General features: G+C 43.9%; 5 protein-coding genes across 5 annotated transcripts; 4 read left to right on the forward strand and 1 right to left on the reverse strand.

Moving 5' to 3' along the window:
• Positions 1–1,044: 1,044 nt before the first annotated feature.
• Positions 1,045–2,250, forward strand: LOC128709185 (sin3 histone deacetylase corepressor complex component SDS3-like). Its single transcript, XM_053804172.1, has 3 exons — positions 1,045–1,138; positions 1,209–1,918; positions 1,984–2,250. The coding sequence occupies exons 1-3, from the start codon at positions 1,045–1,047 to the stop codon at positions 2,248–2,250; spliced, it is 1,071 nt and encodes a 356-aa protein (XP_053660147.1).
• A 1,021-nt stretch (positions 2,251–3,271) lies between these two features.
• Positions 3,272–10,544, forward strand: LOC128719164 (putative leucine-rich repeat-containing protein DDB_G0290503). The gene is made up of 7 exons (XM_053812790.1): positions 3,272–3,334; positions 3,456–7,286; positions 8,294–8,377; positions 8,458–8,629; positions 8,694–8,914; positions 9,030–9,359; positions 9,684–10,544. Exons 1-7 carry the CDS (start codon positions 3,272–3,274, stop codon positions 10,542–10,544), a joined length of 5,562 nt encoding a protein of 1,853 aa, XP_053668765.1.
• A 1,136-nt stretch (positions 10,545–11,680) lies between these two features.
• LOC128719186 (protein stunted-like) lies at positions 11,681–12,774 on the reverse strand. The gene is made up of 3 exons (XM_053812812.1): positions 12,746–12,774; positions 12,523–12,653; positions 11,681–11,697 (listed from the first exon to the last, which is right to left on the reverse strand). Exons 1-3 carry the CDS (start codon positions 12,772–12,774, stop codon positions 11,681–11,683), a joined length of 177 nt encoding a protein of 58 aa, XP_053668787.1.
• Positions 12,775–14,858: 2,084 nt separating this feature from the next.
• LOC128708260 (beta-1,3-galactosyltransferase 5-like) lies at positions 14,859–16,288 on the forward strand. The gene is made up of 2 exons (XM_053803224.1): positions 14,859–15,936; positions 16,017–16,288. Exons 1-2 carry the CDS (start codon positions 14,859–14,861, stop codon positions 16,286–16,288), a joined length of 1,350 nt encoding a protein of 449 aa, XP_053659199.1.
• Positions 16,289–18,107: 1,819 nt separating this feature from the next.
• Positions 18,108–22,299, forward strand: LOC128711821 (ionotropic receptor 93a). The gene is given in 18 exon segments (XM_053806744.1): positions 18,108–18,264; positions 18,303–18,524; positions 18,596–18,732; positions 18,795–18,915; positions 18,992–19,150; positions 19,222–19,283; positions 19,360–19,515; positions 19,594–19,761; positions 19,826–19,925; positions 19,989–20,137; positions 20,213–20,383; positions 20,447–20,518; positions 20,590–20,699; positions 21,069–21,114; positions 21,182–21,344; positions 21,414–21,473; positions 21,539–21,699; positions 21,781–22,299. Coding segments are annotated over 18 exon segments (2,733 nt in total).
• The last annotated feature ends 20 nt before the right edge of the window (positions 22,300–22,319 follow it).

Consider the following 22,319-nt stretch of genomic DNA (forward strand, 5'->3'; position numbering starts at 1 on the left):
TTCCTGCGCATACGATCGCTCACTATGATTTATATCTGTGACTCCTGCAATCCAACACATGCACGTAAAGGAACACCACTTCATAACGGGATTTACTGCATCATGTATTACACTTGCAACATACCTTTAAAATAGTTTATACAGCAATTAAAATACTGCACACAACCTGCACAGCGCCTACACTAGATATGAGTTTTTATGCTATATCCGTGTACGCTGCTTGTGTGTATTCCAGAGAAGCACAGATTTGTAGGAGGGGAGAAATGAATTTCCCACGACCGACAAACAGTACAAATGAACACCTTATTTTGGTGGGTTGAAGTTTTAGAATAACCCATATTCATCCGTTGACAGCTAAAGACTGCTTGAATTTGCTGATGGTCCTAATACATGACACATTGTTTTCGCTGATTTCGAATATTTTATACAATTATAATTTATTATGTTTGAAACCTATTGCGTGATCTCGAGAATATGGTTACCTCCTTTGTCACCTGCTTTTATAAAACTAACCAAATGGCATAACAATGTTTGGAACCTATTTTATATTCTATAGCATGCCAGAAGAATTTAAAAAATCACATGCATCATCAAAACATCTAATCGTAATCATGATATTTGCTATTATTCAAAAAAACAGATCATTAAATTTAGAAATTTCCCAAATTTCCTCTATTCATCCTTTTTACCCAAACATCTTTTGTCGGAGAAATCAGTGATTGGGTCATGGGAAATTCCCAAAATCCTCTCCGATGCGCTTTTTTGGTTTGACAAGTGGATCGAAAACGAAACAGCAGCTATCGCGGACGCTGAACGCTTTGTTTTGTTTTGGTTTTGTTTTGTTATCTGCCGGCAAAATTTTATTTCTCTAATATTCAATAATCTTCTGTAGAAGTGAGTAATTATTCGTGCCATCGAAATAAACCATGCTGTAGATAATAAAAGTATAGTTTTGCTTTTCCTCTCAGCTGACTTACTTGTAGAGCTGCGTTACCAGAAGCTTGCCAGAGTTTTGGAAGAACAAGCTCACAATAAAGACGCATCATGGCAGCGAATCGCAATATTTCACCGTTTGTAGTAATAGATGGACGGCAGAACATGGATATTGACTCTGACAACGACGTCAACAATGGTGAAGGTAAACAATTCAAACATTAGTAAGATAGATTGTCTTGGGATCCGATTGTGTATTTTTTTCTCCCACACAGACACGGAAGATGCAAGCGAAACGGAGTATAATCAACCCAGCGTTGACCAGCGTACGGAAATTCGTGAGCAAATGTATCAGGAAAAGCGTGCTAATCTGTTCGGACAGCTGGAGCTGTGCAAACAGCGCAAGCATTCGGAATATTTAAAGATTGTGGAACGGCTGCAGAATGAGCTGAATGATCGTTTGCTGCTGAACGAGGTGGAGCGTGATTACCTGCTAGCCTGTGCGGAACGAGAATGTATCCTGGAGAAAGCGGCCGCAGAAAAGGAGTACGAGGAAAAGAAAGCCGAACTGATCGAGAACTTGATTGCGGATCTGGAGGATCAAAAGAAGACAATAGAACAGGAGTTCGCTACGATGGAGCTGACCGGTGATTCGGTCGACGTGAAGCCAAAAATTACACGTAAGCTACGCCGTCGTCCGAATGAACCATTGCCTGTACCGGAGAAACGGCGGAAACCGCCTACAAATCAGCTCACGTTTTTACTAGACGACAAGGAGATTGAGCATGACTTGAAGCTAATCTCTCGCAGCAAACCAATCTCAGCTAGCCGTGCCTCTCATCAAACAATAAACGAAGGCGCTAGTGGAAGTAATGCCAGTAATTCCACAGCCACCTCTCACAGTCACAAGATCAATTCCGTTTCGAAGGCAACCGAACAGAATGGTACCCCGGCGGAGGCGTACGGAACCGGAACGACTTCCACTGTAAGTATGGCTAATCGTAAGTGTTTTGGTTATTGTTTTATCGCTCTTACACCCGTATTCTTTAGGGCCATATAACCAGCGGTCAATCAAGTCAGCAACCGTTGGCGGAAACGCGTATCGAGGACGGTAAGCTGTGGTATGAGCGGCGGTGGTTTCATCGCGGGCAACCGGTGCACGTAGAAGGTCGAGACATTTCACGCTTTTCTGCCAACATTTCTGCGATCGGAATTGAAGCGATATGTGTGAAAAAGACATCCGACGGACAGAAGGTACGGATCTGTCTATCGCATTTGCGCCGGGGTAAAGTCTCAATCAAGCGTCGTGCAAATTAGTGTTTTTTTTACTTTTAAAGACTTATGCATTTCATTTATTTCTATGCTGAGCTCCGTGTTCATATACATATGAGCTGTAAGCTATTATTTTCTTCTTTGCGTAACCTTCCATTTCTAGCTTACCACACTTATTTCAAGACAGAATGGCAAAACGCCATTAAAACGATGTAAATTCGATATGAATAAATTCTTCTATATTTGCTCCAAGTGCTCACATTCTCCTTCACTACGTTCAAACAACGAGTAGTATGTTGAAACAGCATGACTATCATTTGAAAAGAAAACAATTTTACGTACAAATTACATTCCGGATAGCATATTTTCGTTTTCAATACATGAAGATTGATTAATGATCTGTCTGGGGAGTAGATGGTATAATTGATTGAAACTCTTCATGTCGGCTCCAATATTCATCTGAAAGTCGTTCCATCGTAAAAGCAGCATTGAGAAATTAAGATAGTCAGCTGAAGTATATCCATTTTTGAATAAACAAAGCCGGCCACAAACAATGTCAATAATTCCGCGAACAACAAGAAAAAAAACTTGACATTTGAACGCTTTTGACATTTCTAAAACCGCTAGCTAAATTAGATCACATTGGTTGTGATATTTGTTCACATTGAACATTAATATCTGGTTTTCTCTTGCTTGTCAAGTAAAACCTTTTGCTTTTGGAATGAATAAATATAACTAACGTATTTATTAATTTAAATTATATGATATTCTCTCGCTGTACGAGCTAAAATGCAATAATTTAGCAATCTCAGCTTTCTCGAGCAGTTTTACAAAATTTAGGTTGACATTCGACCAGCAGCTCGAATTGGTATGACGTTTGGTTGGTTTTCGTTTGATTATCAATCTTTTAACGGCCATTCCTAGTTGTATAGCGAGGAAGCATCGGCTTGTAAGTGGCTTGAGAGTGAAAATCTTCACATCATCATTCATTTGCTTCGAATGTATAAAGTGTAGCGAATTAATCGTTGCAGTGCAAGTTGTGTTTTGTGCCCAGTACAAACAAGCAATGGCAGAAAATCAATCAATCAACCAGGAGGAACCGTATTGGCGTCGGCTAGTGCTGAGCTGGGTAAATGAACGCGTCGAAAAAGTTTCTTTCTGTTCGACGCCATTCTGTTTTAACTTAACCTGTTTTCTTACCTCGTTACTGATTAACTTTGCGTTTGTTTCACCTTATCGTTATTTCGAAGGTTTCTTGTGCTCAGCTGAACACCGGCCTTGGTAACCACGATCTAACTACATGCTACTACAATTTCCGACGCAAAATCAAAGAGCATCATGATTTGCAGGAAACCACAGTAGTGGAGTTTCTGCGCGCAAAGTTTCCGCACTTTGAGCTGCAACTAGAGAAGGCAAATGAAATACCGGAAAGCGATGATATTTACGTGTTTTCGTTGATGCTCTACTTCTCCTGCGTTCGGCACTCGATACCGTATTTTCAAAACATATGCCAGCAGTTGGATGTCGCATACCAGCACAGCATAAAAGCGTTTCTGAACTCATTCGTTCCGGAAAATGACAATAAGATCATCATTAACCGTGCATTCATGAATAACGCCTTTCAAAACGCCAAGCGATCAGCTACCGCATTGAGTGAAGATTCATGTAATAGACGAGATCATAACCAATACAGCGTACAGATGCTCACAAGCACACCAATCGGAAAGCTCGAAATGAAAAAACCGTCACCACCGACACCGAAAAGCGTAGCGCTTGAATGGAAGGTAAAAAATCTCCACGCAATGCTAGAATCTGCCAGAACGGAAAACATTGCCCAGGAAAGACAAATCGAGCAATTGTTGCAAAATGTTAAGGAACTACAAGGAGATAAGAAAAAGTACCAGTCGAAAATAAGCGCTTTGCAGCTGAAAGAAACATGTGCGTGTACGAGTAATTCAACGGAGCTCTCACATCCTACTAACAGAGCGACGGAACAATTGCAAAAACAAATTGAAATTAATAACAAGATCATAGAGGAACTGCAGGAAGAAATTAACCAGACAAAGGAAATTGCGAACACAACAATGGAGCGATACATGGCAATAAAAAAACAATACGCAACGGCCCAAGAAGATAATCAGCGATTGAAGATGTCGGCAGAAGATTTAAAAGAGGAGCTTATCTTAAGGGATAACATCAATCAAAATCTCACTGAATCTGTTAACGATTTGCGACGCTTTATTCGGGAGAATCATATTGGAGGCGCAGCATTGATGGAACCACTAGATAGTTCATTTGACTATTTGGACAAGTCTTTTAAAAATTTGACATCTGACGATAGTCAATACTGCGACTCGGAGAACCTGGCATCCACAGTGATAGATATCAAATTGAAAGAGAAAGAGCATGAAAATGAAGAGCTTACAAAGAAAATACAAGAAATGGAAGATAAAATTCAAGATATGCAACGATCGCACAATGAAATGCTCGAGCAACAGCAAACAGTATCAAACGCAAAGATTATCGAAATTCAACGATCGTTGACTGAGTCAGAGGAATTGAAAACGCTACTCACACGCGATCTCGACAAGTATAAAATAGATAAAGAAGATTTGATTGGACAGTTGAAGTTCTTGAAAGAGCTACAGATTGAGGAAACTGAACGACTGCAGATCGAGATGAAGGAGAAAACTACAGAGCTGCAACGACGTTTAGATGAAGCAGAAGAAAGCAAAACGCACATTGAAAACGAGCTCAAAAAAGCGCAGGCAATTAAGCAAGATCTGCATAATGAACTCAATGGAATGAATGAGCAAATGGCAGAACTCCGGCATAAAGTAGCAGATGCCGCAAACGACAGATTACAACTCACAAGCAATCTCGAGAAGGGTAAAGCAAAGATAGCAGATTTGATTGCCCAGTTAGAGTCGCAGAAAAAAATACACATCGAGGAACATGAACGATTGCAGGCTGAGATGAATGTGAAAACTACAGAGCTTCAACGGTGTTTAGACGCGGCAGAGGAAAGCAAAATTTGTCTGGCTGACAAACTCAAGAAGGAAGAGGCAAAGACACAGGATCTGAATCGTGAACTTGCTCTGCAAAAAAATCAGCAAACTAACTGGACTGAACAAAATACATCCCTTCGACAAACATTAGCAGACGCAGAGAAGAAAATTGTCATAAATCTCGAGCAGGTTAAAGCTGAAAAAGAAGATTTAGTAGGACAATGTAAGTCCTTGAAGCAGCTACAGATTGAGGAAACTGAACGACTGCAGATCGAGATGAATGAGAAAACTACAGAGCTGCAACGACGTTTAGATGAAGCAGAAGAAAGTAAAACGCACATTGAAAACGAGCTCAAAAAAGCGCAGGCAATTAAGCAAGATCTGCATAATGAACTCAATGGAATGAATGAGCAAATGGCAGAACTCCGGCAAAAAGTAGCAGATGCCGCAAACGACAGATTACAACTTGAAGGCGATCTCAAGAAGAGTGAAGCTAAGATAGCAGATTTAATTGCCCAGTTGGAATCGCAGAAGAAAGTACAAATCGAGGAATGTGAGCGTTTGCAGGCTGAGATGAATGTGAAAACTACAGAGCTTCAACGGTGTTTGGACATGGCAAAGAAAAGTAAAACGTGGTTGGTAGACGAACTAAAGAAGGAACAGACAAAGACTTACGATCTCAATCGTGAACTTAATAGGCAACAAAATCTGCTGGCGGATATGGATGAGGAAACTATAGCGCTCCGACAAGCATTAGCCGACGCAGAGACGAACCAGTTACAAATCGCCATCAATCTCGAGCAGGTTAAAGTTGAAAGGCAAGATTTAGTTGAACAATTGAAGTACTTGAAGCAGCAACAAACTGAAGAAATTGAACGACTGCAGGACGAGATGAACGAGAAAACTTCAGAGCTGCAACGACGTTTAGATGATGCAGAAAAGAGCAACATTTATCTTACAGACGATCTTGAAAAGCGTAATGCAAATATAGACGATCTGATATGTCAGCTAGAGTCACAGAAGAAAATACAGATCGAGGAAAGTGAGCGTTTGCAAGCTGATATGAACGTGAAAAGTGCAGAGCTTCAACAGTGTTTAGACGCGGCAGAGGAAAGCAAAACGTGTTTGGCAGGCGAACTCAAGAAGGAACAGGCAAAGAAAGAGGATTTGGATCGGGAGCTCGTCATTCAACACAACCTGCAGGCTGACATGAATAAGCAAATTGCAAAGCTTAGACAATCGTTAGCTAATGCAGAGAAGTACAAACCGCAGCTAATTCGTGACCTCCAAAAGAATCAATCTAAGGTAGAAGATTTGATTAATCAGCTGGAATTGCTAAAACAGCTACAGATGCAAGAACGTGAACAGGTGCAGGTCGAGATGAAGGCAAAAATAGCTGATGTGCGACAGGCAGAGAAGGACAAATCAAAACTCGCAAGCGAGCTCGAGGAGCGTAAAACTGAGAGAGAAGATTTGATTTGCCAGTTGAATTCGCAAAAGAAACAGCAAATGGAAGAACAGGAGCGTTTGCAAGCTGAAATACAGCAGAAAAATGCAGAAATGCGACAAGCATTAACTAATGCAGAGAATGATAAATCACTTCTCGTAGACGAACTAAACCGTTTGAAGTCTAATGAAGCCTTCACAACCAGTCTGCGAACGGAAATGCTCGAGAAGATTTCGGCGCTGCAACTGAACTTAGAGCGGGAGAAGGAAAAATCGGAAGAAATCAATTGTCAATATATCCAGGTCAAAAAGTATGCGGATGATCTTGGTATGCAGTGTACAAAGCTGATGCAGAAGATGTCCGATGAACGGACTGAAATGTCCAATCTTCAGAAGGATCTTGCCGGCAAGGAAGCGAAAATGCAGGAACTGAATGCGCTGTACGAAAAGAGTTATCAAGATAACGAAATACTCTCGGTGAAGCTGTACAAGGCGCGCTCGGCACTGAAAGAGAAGGAGGACGCATGGACAAAAGCACAACAGGACATGAAGACAGCTATGGAAGAGAAGTTGCGCGATGCCAGGGTCGAGTTTGATAGCACGATGGAAAAGATGAAGGAGCGGATGGTGAGTAGCATTCGTATTACAATTTGTTTGTTACGTTATCTTAGCATAGCTGACGCTGACTTGATAGGGCTGCCAAGTCATACATTCATATCGATACACAGCACTCGTCGTTGATGGTGAACATATACAGTGACAGGACGTTAACGTACGCTCATTTAGAACCGACCCATTCTCTCATAGCTAGCAAATTGCATGGATTATCACGAATCCTGACTTTTGGCGTACGCTGACTGGCACTCCTCTTGTCTAATTGCAGCGTTCAGGTCCATCCTGGAAGAGTATGGGCTGTGCCATCTTTATACTAGGCATTTGCCTGGCTGCGATCGTACGCTCACTCTCGGATCAATTCAAAATCATACCGGCGTATGCAAAGCCACCGTTCTATTAGAAGAGATGAAGACGTATCATTCGCTTATCGAAGCAAAAATTGGTAGGACGTTATATAGTGGTTTAAGGACCTGAAAGGGGGCTGTACTGCGGAGCGGAATTTCAGCGGTTGTTGTGAATATGCCGACAATGGTTATATTCGCGTGGAAATACTTATGCTATTGCGATTGTTTTGACAATTTAAATAAAATCAGGAGCCTAGAAAATGTTCGAGGTACGACATAATGTCTCTGTCACCAGTTGGGTTGGTGTATTTATTGCACAAAACAGATCATTGAATCTATATCATCTTTATGGTCATTTTATATCGTTCTGTTGGAGATTTTAGAAAGGTAATTTCGCGCGGTTTACGGGGTTGAATTTGTGAGGTTACTTATTTTATTTATTTTTTTTGGTTAAGACTATTATTGTCTTAACGTTGCATGCATAGTTATATAGATTCTATTATCCAGTGCATGAAATACAATGGCGGCGTTTTACTGCGTACAGACAATTAGACGCTCAGCTAGAAATGCACCTAGAAAGAAAACACATGGTACATCTTCCTATTGCAGAACAATCCGCATCTTGCTTACATTCTTCGTTGACTGATCGGTAATAAACTGTTTGAACCGTTTTAGAAAGAGCTGCATAAAGAAGTTAAAACAAAGCTAGAATGCGACAATCAAGGTTTGGCATTAACAGCCGATGGCTACAAAAGGAAAGTAAGTAGTGATGCAGAAACAAATGTGGTCCTCATTGGCATACTAACCCATTGCCACTTTTTGCCTCTTCACTGACTTAGGTTGACAATCTTGAAATACGGTGTAGCAAACTACAGAAACAGCTTGCCGAAATGAACGAACGCAATCTGGAAGTGCGAAAGGAGAACCAACATTTGCATATAAAGCTAAAAACGCTGGAAGAGTTTAGTCATGATCGCAAGTCATTAATGTTACCATCCCAGGCCAGTTTGCGTAAGTATTGGCAATTGAATGGAAAGTTAAATAGTTCGATTAAAAGGAAACGTTACCCTTGCAGGAAGTAACCTAAGAATGGAGGACGAGGAGGGTGAGCTGTTCAACAATATGTACCTGGCAGATTTGAAGAGTGGGCGCTGTGTATCGCCGGGACCAACAAACGGTGGTTTGGATCGGTACTCTGAACTTTCCCAGCGCAATTCGAAACGTCTGCCACACTTGCGCACCAACTATGTCGCACTCGCACCCGACTGTGAACCACCATCACACGATGACACCCGGGTAAGGATTGGTTTTAGAGCCTATCGGGGCTTTTAATTTTTAATCTTTAACGCTGCAGTTGCGAGATGTTTGCGATGAATGTTTGCTGTACCAAGTTGCGCTCTTTTTTTTATAGGATACTATGTCAACCACATTCGACGATAGCTCTACCGGGTTGATTACGCGCCGTAAGGTGAGCGGTATCACGTCTTACAAACGTCCTGGGCCACCCACACCGAGCAAGCGTGCCGGCCGGCTCTCACTGAACGGAGGTCTGGCAGGTAATGGGGGCGAGATACAGTACAAGGATGCGCTGCGTGACACAAACGTGAATGCTGCCACGGGGGGGACCGGTTCCGGTGCGGAACCGACCGGCACTACACGTGCCGGGCGAACGAAAACGCCCGGCAAGTTCAAGCAGATGATCAGTTCATCCAGCCTGCTGAACAATTTTCAGCGAGATGAGGTAAATAAGAAAACATTTTTTCCATATTATATCTAAATCAGTGAAACCACTGAGGGTTGAAAGATACACAGGCACATACATAATCAGATTAATCAATCCCTAGTATGAGTGTAACAGTAGTTGGAGTACAACCTTTTTTTTCTTCGTGTGGTAATCATAGTCTCTGTTGTGGTAATTCACAATATCTGTTGTTCAAAGTTCGTTGCATGTCCAGCTGTACTAAACCTACTTGTGCTCCCCCTGTAATGACCCTAAATGGCGTCCTTTTTCGAATGCTGTATTTATTTTATTTTAGCTGTTTTCCACTATTTTTGAATAATTAAGGGCCACACTTCGGCGATGCCCAACGCTACTGCTAGACGCGTAACGGATAACACCCAGGACATGCCATCAAATAGGCCCATCAGCTTAAAGGCCGTTGCCAAACACAAACGCTTCCAGCGCAAAATGTTGTTCGATTCCAATCGGTGTCTGGCCAATCAAGATTGTGCTGTGGCAAGGGATGAAACCCGTCTACCGTTGGGTACCATCTTGGAATGTCCAATTTCCAAAAAGAAGTCTCTGGAGGAGGATTCCGTCCAGAGTCGTACCGTGAGCGTGGTGAAACCGATAGCACCCGTTACCACGGCTCCGTTGGCAATGACCAGGACGACAACCACCTTGACGGACAATACGACTACTACGACCATTACAGCGACGCACGTGACAACCACTCATATGGAGCTCGTGACTGCTCTCGCCGCAAGCGACTACAGCTTTAAGCATCCGTATGGCAGTAATCGGCATAATATCCTTCGGATGCAAGCACAAAGCCGCGAGAAACGTCGCCAGCTGTACGATGAAACGCGCAAAGTTGCACCGAAAGGCATAGCGCCCGTGTCTATTGGATCTCCTGCCGTTGGCGTTACGGGTTATCACAGGGACGAACACGATCTAGACTCTACCAGCGACATCACTGTGTATCACAGTTTTACAAACGACATAGACGACAGCTACAATCTACCGCTGCCCCAGTACTCGGCCTGTCCCATTTCCACCCCGGGCCCCATATCAGCGGGTGAGCCTGACACCGGCACGCTACGCTTACTTCTTCTATTGGCTTACGTTGGGTTTTTTGCACAGATTTTGTTCTGTCTCGGGAACTGTTCGGCTACGATGCATCGACCGCACGACGGTCAAACCTAGCGAATCGTTTGCACCAACTCGTACTCTTGGCGGGAATACAAAGCCATAATTTATTTAGTTTTAGCCCATAGTAATTCCTCTAGTGATAGAATTTAGGTTTTCGTATATTCTTAGCCTTATGTATGCACGTTAGTAAAGGAGTGGTTTTTTCTTGATACCGCCAAATAAATCCGTCGTTAGTCGCATTGTCCGTACATTCGCCGTCAACCAATCTGTTTCGATTTACGATTTTCCAGAACACCTCACCGCGGCGACGGCTCAGCTGGTTTAACAAGGGCAAAAAGTATTAGTGGCGCGTGGTCTCGCCCCACAACCCCGGTGCAATTTCTACTTGGTATAATCATCCAAATTTGAGTCACAACCGCCATCCAACCAGCTGGCGAACAAGCAGGGATATCTTGTACGACGCAACCAACCTGTTGGGCTCGTGATTCGTTTGTACAGACAGTTGGTGCAGCGTTTAGGCTGCTAAACTATTTAAATTCACTTGACCCGTCTCATATACATACTACACCCATTGCTTTTATACACCCAGACGGTTATGATATTTTTAATTGTATTTTTTTTATCATTAATAAATGGCGCAACTTTCCCAACGACGGGTCAGCAATGCGATAAGTGATTCTGTATCAAAAGTTTTGATATCGGTATGATACACAGGCGAGGATGGGTCGTAACCTCCCTATTCGATTAGAACAAAGTTTATTTTGAATTACTCTAAACCTTTTCTTTAAATATGTTGACATTTGCTCTTTTTCTTCCGTTCGATCGATTTGCTGCAATCAGTGTATGGTAGTTTTATAGTGCTGATTTATAGTTTTCGTCAATTTAAATCATCCGAAATTACTTTTCCTTTGTGCGTTTTTTCCTCTCTACCGTTCCCCTATGATTAGAATTCGACAGAAATCATATGTCGGTCTCATAGACCTTACGAGACTGACTGTCGTATGCATAAGTTGATGATAACGAGATTTGATGCGTTTGGTTTTGAATTCGACCATTTCTTTCCGTAGAAATAATCATAAAGTAGTTGATAGGTTTGATCAGCAACTTGATGTGTTCACATGATTTATTTCGTTCACTAGCAGCAATAAAGGTGATCTTTCCGCGTCTTTTTGGCCGACCATACCTTTTGTTTACTCATTGATAACCTCTGCAAATAAATAAAGTAGCGAAAAAACATATTAATTCGATAAAAATGCACCCAAACGCCATCTACTATCAACATGCCACAACAAACGCATTCAGATTTGATTAGTTGCAAAAATATCCAATCGAAATATTTATGGTTTTTGAATTTTGCATTAAATGTCACACGCCTGCTTGGTTGGTTAAAAATGTTCCCTACTATGCAAACCAAACTGGAAAACTCATTCAACTGGAAAGTCAGAAACTTACGACTGCTCACTAGAGTGAAAAATGAATTATCTGATCACTTTTCATCTGTAATAACAACAAAAGCCATTAATGAAGGGTTGAGTAAAGTACGTACTGCCGTCGTTTTCGACTTCGATCGGCAATCTCTTGTTTATATTAGTAATTAATGCAATCCCTTGTTCATCAATAATCAAGTTTAAAGCAAAACAGAATTATGTAGAGAACATTTGTTCATATCCACAATATTTAGCTAATATAAGACAATACTAGAACAAATTATTTTACAAATTCAATTCAGACCTTATCAAATGGTATAGAGAATACTTGTTTGCACGTAAGTACCTGCCACATGATTCAAGATATTGATTTACATTGAGGGTCAAGCCACACAAGAATTCTGTGCCGTTTTCATGAATATCGAACGGGCAAAATGTGGCTATTAATAGAAACCCCGCTTAATAAAATATATGATGCAACGAGAAGACCCGTTGGCAATGAATAAACCAAGAAATCTACTGGAATTTTCTACGTACGCTGCCATTCGTACTGTTCAATCCATCAGTTATGGATGGCCCATATCGAAAATGAAGCTATTACTTACTCTCCGGCTTGCCGCCCTGCCATTTAGTGAACTTAATATGCGAATCATCACGCCGAGCGGCTTGAGCCCTCAGTTCCGGCTTTAGCGCCTTTCGCAGCAAACGAGCGGCAATGTTGGAATAGTTGATGTAGCTAAAAGAACAAATTGTACCGATCAAATTTATTTGGTTATATAATGCCTACACAAACACTGATTACGCCTGACTACCCTCTCGGCAACTCACTTCAATCCAGCAGCTCTCCATGCGGCCATTTTGGTGCTGTAAGGGATGGACTCGCAGTCTGCAAACGAGAGATGGTCACAAAATTAGCCAAAAATGCAAGAGCGCTCCTGGTAATGTGAAAGAATCGGTTCGTGAAAACAAGAACTTACCGCTGTTATCAAATTGCGGAAAGTATAGGGAAGTTGTCTTTGCGCAATGTGTGATGGCTAGACAAGTTTGGACAATGTTGACTTTTTTGACGGTATGGGAATTGACAGGAGAAGTTCGCAATATAATAAACTGACAGATCGGTATCAAGGTTGCTAGGGAAATCTCGCAACAAGTTTAAAAAAAAAGAAAATTTGTGCGTGCTTCAATTTACCACAAACTAGAAAGTCATTGTGACGAACAATTATTTAGCATGACAAAGAGCCTAAAATAAAGACGTCTTGTTGAAGTATTCCTTTTATTAAAAAAATAATTCTTGCAGTGTGACCAGCAAATAACACAATGGGATGAAAACATCCCTTTGCTTTTGACAGCTACCCCCAAAATGCTCCGAAAAAAGATTGTTTGTTGGCATCTCTTCTGAACCTGAGCGCTTTGACGTCTACCCTGCAGAAACATCGTCGACGTCGTTTCCCGAGAAACCCCCGAAAGTTTGTCATCATCATAATAAGTTCGGATGTAATTTTGTACGCTCTAGCTGGTTTTCCGCGGTTGGATCACTGATCTGAGCCAAACAATCACGCGGAATGACAAATATTGGGAATCGCAACCATACGCGACATTCGTACCGCCTGGGGAACACCTTCCCGTCCAAGCAGTGGAAACCGACGTGTTAGTTTTGTAATTATTTTGTTTGTGCGTACGCGAAGTTGAGCTGCTTGCAACAATACCACCCATTAAATAGAAGCCCATCGAAAGCTGACGACGGTGTGCGTGTTGTGTACGTAAGAGAAGGAACAGAAGATAAAACAGAAGGGTTTATCCCCTAGCGCAAATCATCATCAGGCGGATGACAACATGATCGGAAGTGAATACCATTGTTAGCGTTTTCCACCAATCCTTATCGTTTTGTTGTCGTGTTGCAGAGTCAGCGATTCTGCGGGACCGGGATTCTACAGCAAGACGCAACACTCACCATCATCATCTTCATCAAGACGGTCCGGTATCTGTGGTGTTTTACCTGAATAGGACGCATTTCGTAGCAAAAGGTGAGTTGTCCATCGGAGCCCCAACGAGCGGTCGAGTGGATGTTGGAAGGGGCAGAGCTATAGCAATTTGAACAACAACGATACGGTTGGTTAGATTCATTCATTTGTAGGAAATTATCTGTATGAAACCGTGTGGTTACATATTGCCCAACTTGGACGAGGCAGGGAAATGCAATGCAATTTGATTATTATAAATATAATGTGTCTCTATTCTATTCAACTCTAGCCATACACATACAGTGAAGATCGAGTTGTCTTCCGTAGTGGCTCAGCCGTTGAATAAAAGACTGACCCACGAATGTATTTCAACAATTGTCAAGGTCCCAATGTACGATCTACCTGCGAATGCGATGTAGAAGGGATGAACCGGTTTCTGCTGCCAGCGCGTCACGAAACCATCCTCGCAGGGTCAAGCATAAACGACGGGAGGAAGATTGAGAACGGTTGCATCAACAATTTCAAGGGCTATATGTGTGCTTCCTGGCCATTTGCTTGCCGTTGGTTTGTTTGTTCATGGAATGATGATACACAGCAAGTCGCGGTCAACGTCAATGACCTTTTTTTTCTCACTGCGAAGACTCGAGATCTCTTGCAAAGACGGTTGTGCTAAACATTCCCTAGACGACCTTGCCAGCGATGAGAAACCCGCTCACTTTTTCTTACGAATGTTGTTGTTTTGGTTATTTTTTGTTTAAAGACTGTTGAAACGGCTCAAGAGTGACACTAACTTAGAATGTTGTATTCTGAGATCATTAAATAATTGTTTCGAATGATTTATTTCTGTTGTTGCAGTAAACATACTTCCTTGATGTGTTTTGGAACGCCCACAGAACCGTTACTTCAAGTGCCAAAGCAAGCAGGATTCGTTTTCGCACATTCAACACCAACGCGAGCATTAATAGCTGCACTAGCCGCGTATGATGCACTGCCCGGGATTGAAGGTTTCGCACGTGATATTTGTGATCGTCATACTGCTAACGATAGTGTTCTATTCGTCGCTCAATGGCCGGCATTTTATACTCGAGCCGCGCCGTTATGCAAACCACCGCAAGAACGATCCTAGCCCCCTGCCGAATCGAACACTGGCGGCTACGGCCGCTGACAAGGCGTTACCACCGGGTCTCGAACCCCCAAAGTGCAATATGTTACTGATGGTCGTGCAAGGCTGCGGCGGTAACATGCTTACCAACACGCTCGATCGCGCGCAGCAGCAGGAAAGGAATCAAACGCAGCTTCAACACACACAACAACAACAGCAGCAGCAGCAGCACGATCAATCGGAGCAGGAAACAGCTCCCGAGCAGGTGAACAACATCCAGCGAATACCAAATCCTTCCGCGGTGAAGATGTCGGCCGCGGTTCAAGGATCCTCCTCTTCCTCGTCCTCGCTGGCACCGGCACCGCAACCGACAGCACCGGAAGCGGACGGTGAGAAGGTGATCAAAACACGCGACCTATACCATTCCGGCCATCTGCCGGACAGTGCGTGTGTAGCAAATCTCTGCCCACGAAACGGTACCGACGTGACGCTGCTGATACTCGTCACGTCCGCGCCAACGCACCGGGAACAGCGGCTTGCCATACGGCAGTCCTGGGGCCACTACGGCAGTCGGCGTGACATTTCGATCGGGTTCATCGTGGGCCAAACGGATGACGCACGCATCGAGGATCAGCTCGCGGCCGAAAGTTACATGTACAGTGATCTGATACGGGGCAACTTTATTGACAGCTACCGCAACCTAACGCTCAAAACCATTTCGCTGCTCGAATGGACGAAGCTGCACTGTCCGAACGCGTCCTTTCTGCTGAAAACGGACGACGATATGTTCATTAATGTGCCGAAGCTGTTGCAGTTCATGGAAGCGCACGGTAACCAGCGGCGTACGATTTTCGGCCGGTTGGCAAAAAAGTGGAAACCGATACGTAACAAAAAGTCTAAATACTACGTCAGCCCGGAACAGTACTATCCACCCGTATTTCCACCATTCACCACTGGTTGGTTTGCCTTCCAACACCAACACCCTATTCACACCCACTCATTTTTCGTTCTTGTTTTGCTGCTTTACCAATGATAGGGCCGGCGTATCTGCTGACTGCGGACATCATCAATGAAATGTTCGACAAATCGCTCAGCCAAACGTACCTCAAGCTAGAGGACGTCTACACGACCGGCATTGTCGCGCAGTTGCTAAACATTCATCGGATCAACGTGAAGGAATTTCTCAACCGCCGGATAGCGTTCAACCAATGCAACATCAAGAAGGCGATCAGTATCCACATGGTCAAGAACAACGAACAGCTTGACCTATGGAAGAAGCAGGTGGACACCAGCGTGTCATGCACGTAGAAGTATTGTTTTATTCTTATTATAATTTTTATTGCTCGCGTTTTTACATCGTTCCCTAAGCCCTTTAGTTTTTCCTACCCTGCAATTTCCCTGCAAAAAAAAAAAAACAAAACCCCAAAACATAAAAGACAGCGTTCAGCGCACTATACCGTTCTGCAAAGAAGAACGTAAAGAGGAAGCAATCACGAACAAAAAAAATAGTACGATAATAAATTGAAACCTCTTTGTAAATGTTATTTCTAAATACCTTTTAAAGATCCTGTTTGTTTTCTCTAGAGATTTGCTTGATAAGCAACTAAAACAAAAAAAAACGCACACACACAAAGCGTACGAGCATGCCTTTAAAAAAAACCATGTGAATTAATACATTCCGTCGCTTTGAGGTGTGTTTGTGTTTGTAAAACGTATACCCATCTTCAAGCGTGTGAAACTGTATAGTTATGCGCGTATGCGTCTCTTCTGAGTAAATCGAGTAAGTTTTTTTTGTGTGCTAGTTAAGTAAGCATCGCGTGATTAGAATTGGGTCGGGATTGTCTTGAGGCTGAAATGGATTTTAACCCCCTTCTCCATACTTCCCATTCCTTCAACCACATCCACTGTGTTAAAGAATCTTTTTGTTTTAGGGAATGGGGGAAAAAACATACACGGAAAAACTGAAGACGAAAAGCGTACATAAAAAAAAAGATATATTTATATACACGTATATATGTAAAACCCATATTTCTAAAGAACATGTATCACTCCACTACCGCACCAATAGCTAGAGGCCGTGTTCCAAAACCGGGGGGGGGAAGGGGCTTGAAGTCAGCATGATTGTATAAAAGCAAAGCATATTTTATATAGCAATTCTCATACGTTTTAAGGCTGTAAATATAAGTTGCATCCGCAACCGTGCGGACAGACAGAGACGAATCTGATACGATCCGATCGAGCCGTTCTCGCTCGGCGTTCGGGCGGAGACAAGTGGACATGTAAGCGAAAACACTGTAGCGTCCTAACGTTTTCTTTTCGCTGTGATTGTAGGTTTCGTTTAACATTTGTTCGCGAAATTTACGTTATTTATCTCGGTTGTACGAATAGTGTTAGCAACTGATTTGTGCGATGAATAAAATGATTCTCATCGGTTACCCTTATTACGGTCGGCGGTAGAACCCTGTTTGTATGGTTTTTTTTAAATAGAGAAGATAGACAGTGGATGCACTGCTTGTGTTGAGATATCTGTTGCACTCTGTACTGTCTCCGGTGCAACTGGATTGTTAGGCAGGAGCAGTACATCCGACAGAGAAATCAATAATTAATTATTAACCTTAAGAATTAATTTACTTTAAGTGAGTTTCACCAGGAGCAACCGAGTCGTATAAAGATACCACTAAGGATAATAGACGTGTGAGTGACACCCCGGTGCCACACTTTCGTACTGCTGAGTGTTGAATATTTGACAACCTAACGGCCATTGGCTAGAGTTTACGCAGAGCTAAGAAAGTTACACACAAGCTCGTTAGGTTGTTGCTGATTCTATAATACATTAAGAAGGCTTACAAATGTGCCACTTCACCACACCAGACACGTTACGGTCCCACCGGACGTGTGCGTTCCAGCGAGTGAAATTGGTTCTCAATTATGGATGCGCAGGTGTCCCGCAGGCTGACCGGCATGCTGCTGACCTTTCTGTCCGATGCGAACAAAACCCGACGTGTTGAGCCCCGTGCACGGCAGTCGTGGAAGTGAACTGTGGTAGTCGACGTGATGGTGCTCCGGTTTTACGGCGTGTGGGTGCCACTGCTGGTGCTAGTGCTACAATCAGCTCAGGTTGCCGGTGATGATTTCCCGTCGCTACTATCCACAAACGCGTCCATGGGCAAGTCTCCAGTATTGAAGAATCGCAATCAAATTGTCCCCACTATCGTGTCGCTTTCCTCACTCAACCCGAACCTTTTAACGTGTGGCTTCTCCGTGTAGTGAAGATCTCTTTGGCTGCAGGCAAAAGTCCTACCAACCGCACGAATTCTGATAGCATTTGCTGTGCGAACTTTGGGAAGATTTTGTACGAATCCAAATGTTTTCGTTTGCGTATTCCAAACAGCGATCATTCTGGACCGCGAATATCTGGGTCCCGAGTACGAGAAAACGCTGGAGGAAACGAAAAACATCGTGGAAAAGTTGATCCGAGAACATCTGAAAAACGGTGGCCTGATCGTGAAGTACTACTCCTGGACGAGCATTAATCTGAAGCGAGGTAGGTGCGGCCCTGGAATGGGAACCGCGGCACGATCTCAGCTCATTAAAACTCGTCCCTTCTGTTTGAAGATTTCTCCGCTGTACTGTCGGTTTCGAGCTGCAAAAACACCTGGGACATTTACCAAGAAGCCGTGCGTGAGCGACTGGTGATGTTGAGCATTACCGATCCAGATTGTCCACGACTGCCAAGCAGCAATGCCATCATGGTTGGTAAATGGTGGCGGCAACTTGCGGAACGAATGTCACAGTGCGTTACGCTATTTTGCAGATTCCTCGTAGCGATGGGTCCGGTAACTCGTTTGATGAGGTATCACAGATCATTCTTGACATGAAGAGTTCCCGCGCCATCAATTGGAATACGGCCACGCTACTATACGATCAGGCTTACGGTATTGTAGTAGCTTTAGTCTCAGCAACATATTCTAATCAGACTACGCCACAATCACACACCACATCCTCTTCCAGATACCGAAATTAGTCGCTGTATACTGTCGTTACTTGAGGATCGGGAAGGCATTAAACCGCTCACACTCACTGAGTTCAAAATCAATGCACCGACGCACAGCTGGGAAAAACGAAAAGAGATCCGTAAAACGCTGCTCGGCATACCGACCGCTTACACAGGTGAAGCTTACTGCTTCTCGGATCTTTCCGATTTCGCCTTTATCTACCTTCTTCTGCACACTACTTTACAGGTAGAAATTTCATCGCCATTGTAAATATAGCCACACTGACCCTGTTGATGGAGATTTCCAAGGTGCGTTGACACTACTCTCACACTGCTGCAACGACTTCAGCTGTTTCGCTGTTTCTATGTTCTTTACCTACCACAGGATCTCAAAATGGTGAATCCGTTCTCGCAGTGGCTATACTTGTTACCAAATACAGAACGCACCAACAGTGACTTTTTCGCCCACTCTACCATCATCAACGAAGGCGATAACGTGGCGTTCGTGTACAACAACGCAAACAAGACTAGCAACTGCACCGTAAGTGAGAGTGAGAGCCCGTGAGACCTCCATATTACCTTCGCAGAGTGGCAGTTTAACGTTTCGCACCTTTTTCAGGTCAGTGTGCTGTGTTACATGGAGTCCTATCTGCTTCATTTCATTCGTAGTCTCTCGAAGTTGATCCGCGAGGAGCAGATCGTGTTCGGACAGATCTCGGACGAGGAATGGGAAATTATTCGCCCGAGCAAGCAGGAGCGGAAGACAAAGTTTTTAAACATGATCAAGGTACAGCGCATCCATCCAAGCAATAGAGCAGACAATCAAACTTTTGGTCGCTATGTTATTGCAGACTGCTATTACGTCCAAGGATGAGTGCAACAAATGCTCCCAGTGGAAGGTACAATCCGCAGAAACGTGGGGTTACGTGTACAGGGCAGATTTTATACCAGGTAAGACGAGGTCTAGTGTGCCAAGAATACCAACTACCCAAGCGATTGTGTACATTTGAACAGACCTGAACGATGTGCAGGAACGCCGCAAATTCACCATACTCGACATCGGCTACTGGTCACCGCAGGACGGGTTTATGCTATCGGACGCACTGTTTCCGCACGCGCAGTACGGGTTTCGTGGTGTGCAGCTAGTCTTTTACAGCTATCATGTAACTAGGCTTCGGTCGGGTTTCGGACAAAACACACACTACAGCCATATATTTCTCTTTGCTTCGTAATGCCAGAACCCTCCGTGGCAGTTTGTGTCTTACAACGAATCGGGTGCTCCAATCATTTCAAGCGGTGTTGTTTTCGACGTACTCACCGAACTGTCCCGTAAGCTGAACTTCACCTACACAATGGTGATTTCACAGCCAGCCGAGATTAATAGTTCGCTCATCGAGGGAAACACAACGGTACGGTACGGAATTACAGTTTTAACAGGCTGTGTTTGAAGGAATTTCTCTTCCCCCGTTTAGTCCATCTATGACTTGAAGACCATTTCGTCCGATATTCCACAAGAGATATTCAGCACACTAGTCAGCAACAAGGTAGGCTTCTAATGGGGGTTTCTTAGCCCAACGATATAAAAAACAATACACAGCAAGTCTCTCATCTACAGATACTCCTAGCGGCAATAGGTTCAACTGTGAACGAAAAGCAAAAAAAGTTTGTCAGCTTCACTGACCCCATCAGCATCCAGACGTACAGCTTCATAATCTCCCGTCCACGGTAATAGTGTAGCGTGTGTAGTCTAGTGTTGAGCGAATCAGCTTCAGATTCATGATTCTGAATTTCTATTTCAAAGTGTCATGAAACCTCGCAGATTCATTAATCATCCAAGATGTATGTCCAAGGCCTCCAAGAGGCATGATCTTCCACTGTTTTAAGCATTCATGAATCTTTTGAGAGTTCATTCCTGCTTAAAATGACTCTTCGCTAAAGATTCACACGGATGACTCTTCTCAAAAGATTCATGAAGTCTTCAGAACAGTGGAAGATCATGCCTCTTGGAGGCCTTGGACACAAGCACAAGCACAGTACTAGTGCAGTCTGTTGCAATTGCCGTAACGAGCTCTTTCTTGATATTCGCATCTGCAGTGAGCTGAGTCGAGTGCTGCTCTTTCTGTCACCCTTTGGCCCAGACGTAAGGATGCCAAGCGAAAGATATCTGAGAAGATGTGCGAACAGTTGATTTTGGCTTAACATTTCAGACGTGGCTATGCCTTGCTGCAGCTGTTGCCTTGATGGGACCGATACTATGCATCATCAACAAGCTCAGCCCATACTACGAAGTACACAACAAACCCACCGACATTGGACTGGGAAAGATGAACAACTGTTTCTGGTACATCTATGGCGCGCTGCTACAGCAAGGTTTGGTATTGATCCAGTGATGTGCCCCACCGAACAACTCATCTTGAACTTCCCCTTTGTCTATCGCAGGTGGCCTGTACCTGCCGTATGCGGATAGTGGACGAATAATAATCGGCACCTGGTGGTTGGGTATGTACACAAGCATGGGTTTTGCGGTAGGGTTACCACTAACGCATGCCGTCTCGTCTGCACAGTTGTGCTGGTAATCGTCACCACCTACTGCGGAAATTTGGTCGCATTTTTAACATTCCCAAAGATCGACATACCGGTCAATCGAGTGATGCAGCTGTTGCGCAACGATCGTGGCATGACCTGGAGCATCCGACGCGGTACATTCCTGGAGGAGATCCTTATAGTAGGGAGTGTTCTCAACCGAGGAACAAATTAAAAAAAAAAGGCATCATTGGCTAATGTTTCCAAACCCTCCCCCGTACAGGACTCTACCGAACCGAAGTACGTGCAGCTGTACAAGGGCAGTCAGATCATAACCGAGGTGACGGATGAGCTGGTCGAGCGCATCGAGGCTGGCAGGCACGTGCACATCGACTGGCGCAACAACCTGCGCTACCTGATGAAGCGCCAGTTCCTGCGGACGGACCGGTGCGACTTCGCGCTCAGCACGGACGAGTTTCTGGACGAGCAGATCGCGCTGGTGATGCCGAAGGACAGCCCCTATCTCGAGCTGGTGAACCAAGAGATCAGGCGCATGCATCAGTTTGGGTTCATTCAGCGGTGGGTGGCGCAGTACCTGCCAACGAAGGATAAATGCAGCGGCACCGGCCGGGTGATGGATGTCCAGAACCACACGGTTAACAGTTCGGATATGGCCGGTTCGTACTGGATTCTGCTGCTGGGGTTCGCCGGCGGGATGTTTATCTTCTTGTGCGAGTTTGCCGTCAGCAGGTACCGTCAGCATCGGGCGTCTAAGGCGGCGCTCGTTGCGTACCAGGACTAGGCCATTTTGAAAAAGAAGCG

Source organism: Anopheles marshallii, chromosome X (assembly GCF_943734725.1).
Source record: "Anopheles marshallii chromosome X, idAnoMarsDA_429_01, whole genome shotgun sequence".
In the NCBI taxonomy this organism is placed as follows: domain Eukaryota; kingdom Metazoa; phylum Arthropoda; class Insecta; order Diptera; family Culicidae; genus Anopheles; species Anopheles marshallii.

Coding starts and splice junctions, on each gene's coding strand:
- LOC128709185 (XM_053804172.1), top strand. CDS start 1,045: ATGGCAGCGAATCGCAATATTTCACCGTTTGTAGTAATAGATGGACGG. Junction 1,139..1,208: donor CGACGTCAACAATGGTGAAG/GTAAACAATTCA, acceptor TCTCCCACACAG/ACACGGAAGATGCAAGCGAA. Junction 1,919..1,983: donor GAACCGGAACGACTTCCACT/GTAAGTATGGCT, acceptor CGTATTCTTTAG/GGCCATATAACCAGCGGTCA.
- LOC128719164 (XM_053812790.1), top strand. CDS start 3,272: ATGGCAGAAAATCAATCAATCAACCAGGAGGAACCGTATTGGCGTCGG. Junction 7,287..8,293: donor AAAAGATGAAGGAGCGGATG/GTGAGTAGCATT, acceptor GAACCGTTTTAG/AAAGAGCTGCATAAAGAAGT. Junction 8,915..9,029: donor CATCACACGATGACACCCGG/GTAAGGATTGGT, acceptor TTTTTTTTATAG/GATACTATGTCAACCACATT.
- LOC128719186 (XM_053812812.1), bottom strand. CDS start 12,774: ATGGCCGCATGGAGAGCTGCTGGATTGAA. Junction 12,654..12,745: donor TGGAGAGCTGCTGGATTGAA/GTGAGTTGCCGA, acceptor TTGTTCTTTTAG/CTACATCAACTATTCCAACA.
- LOC128708260 (XM_053803224.1), top strand. CDS start 14,859: ATGATGCACTGCCCGGGATTGAAGGTTTCGCACGTGATATTTGTGATC. Junction 15,937..16,016: donor ATTTCCACCATTCACCACTG/GTTGGTTTGCCT, acceptor TACCAATGATAG/GGCCGGCGTATCTGCTGACT.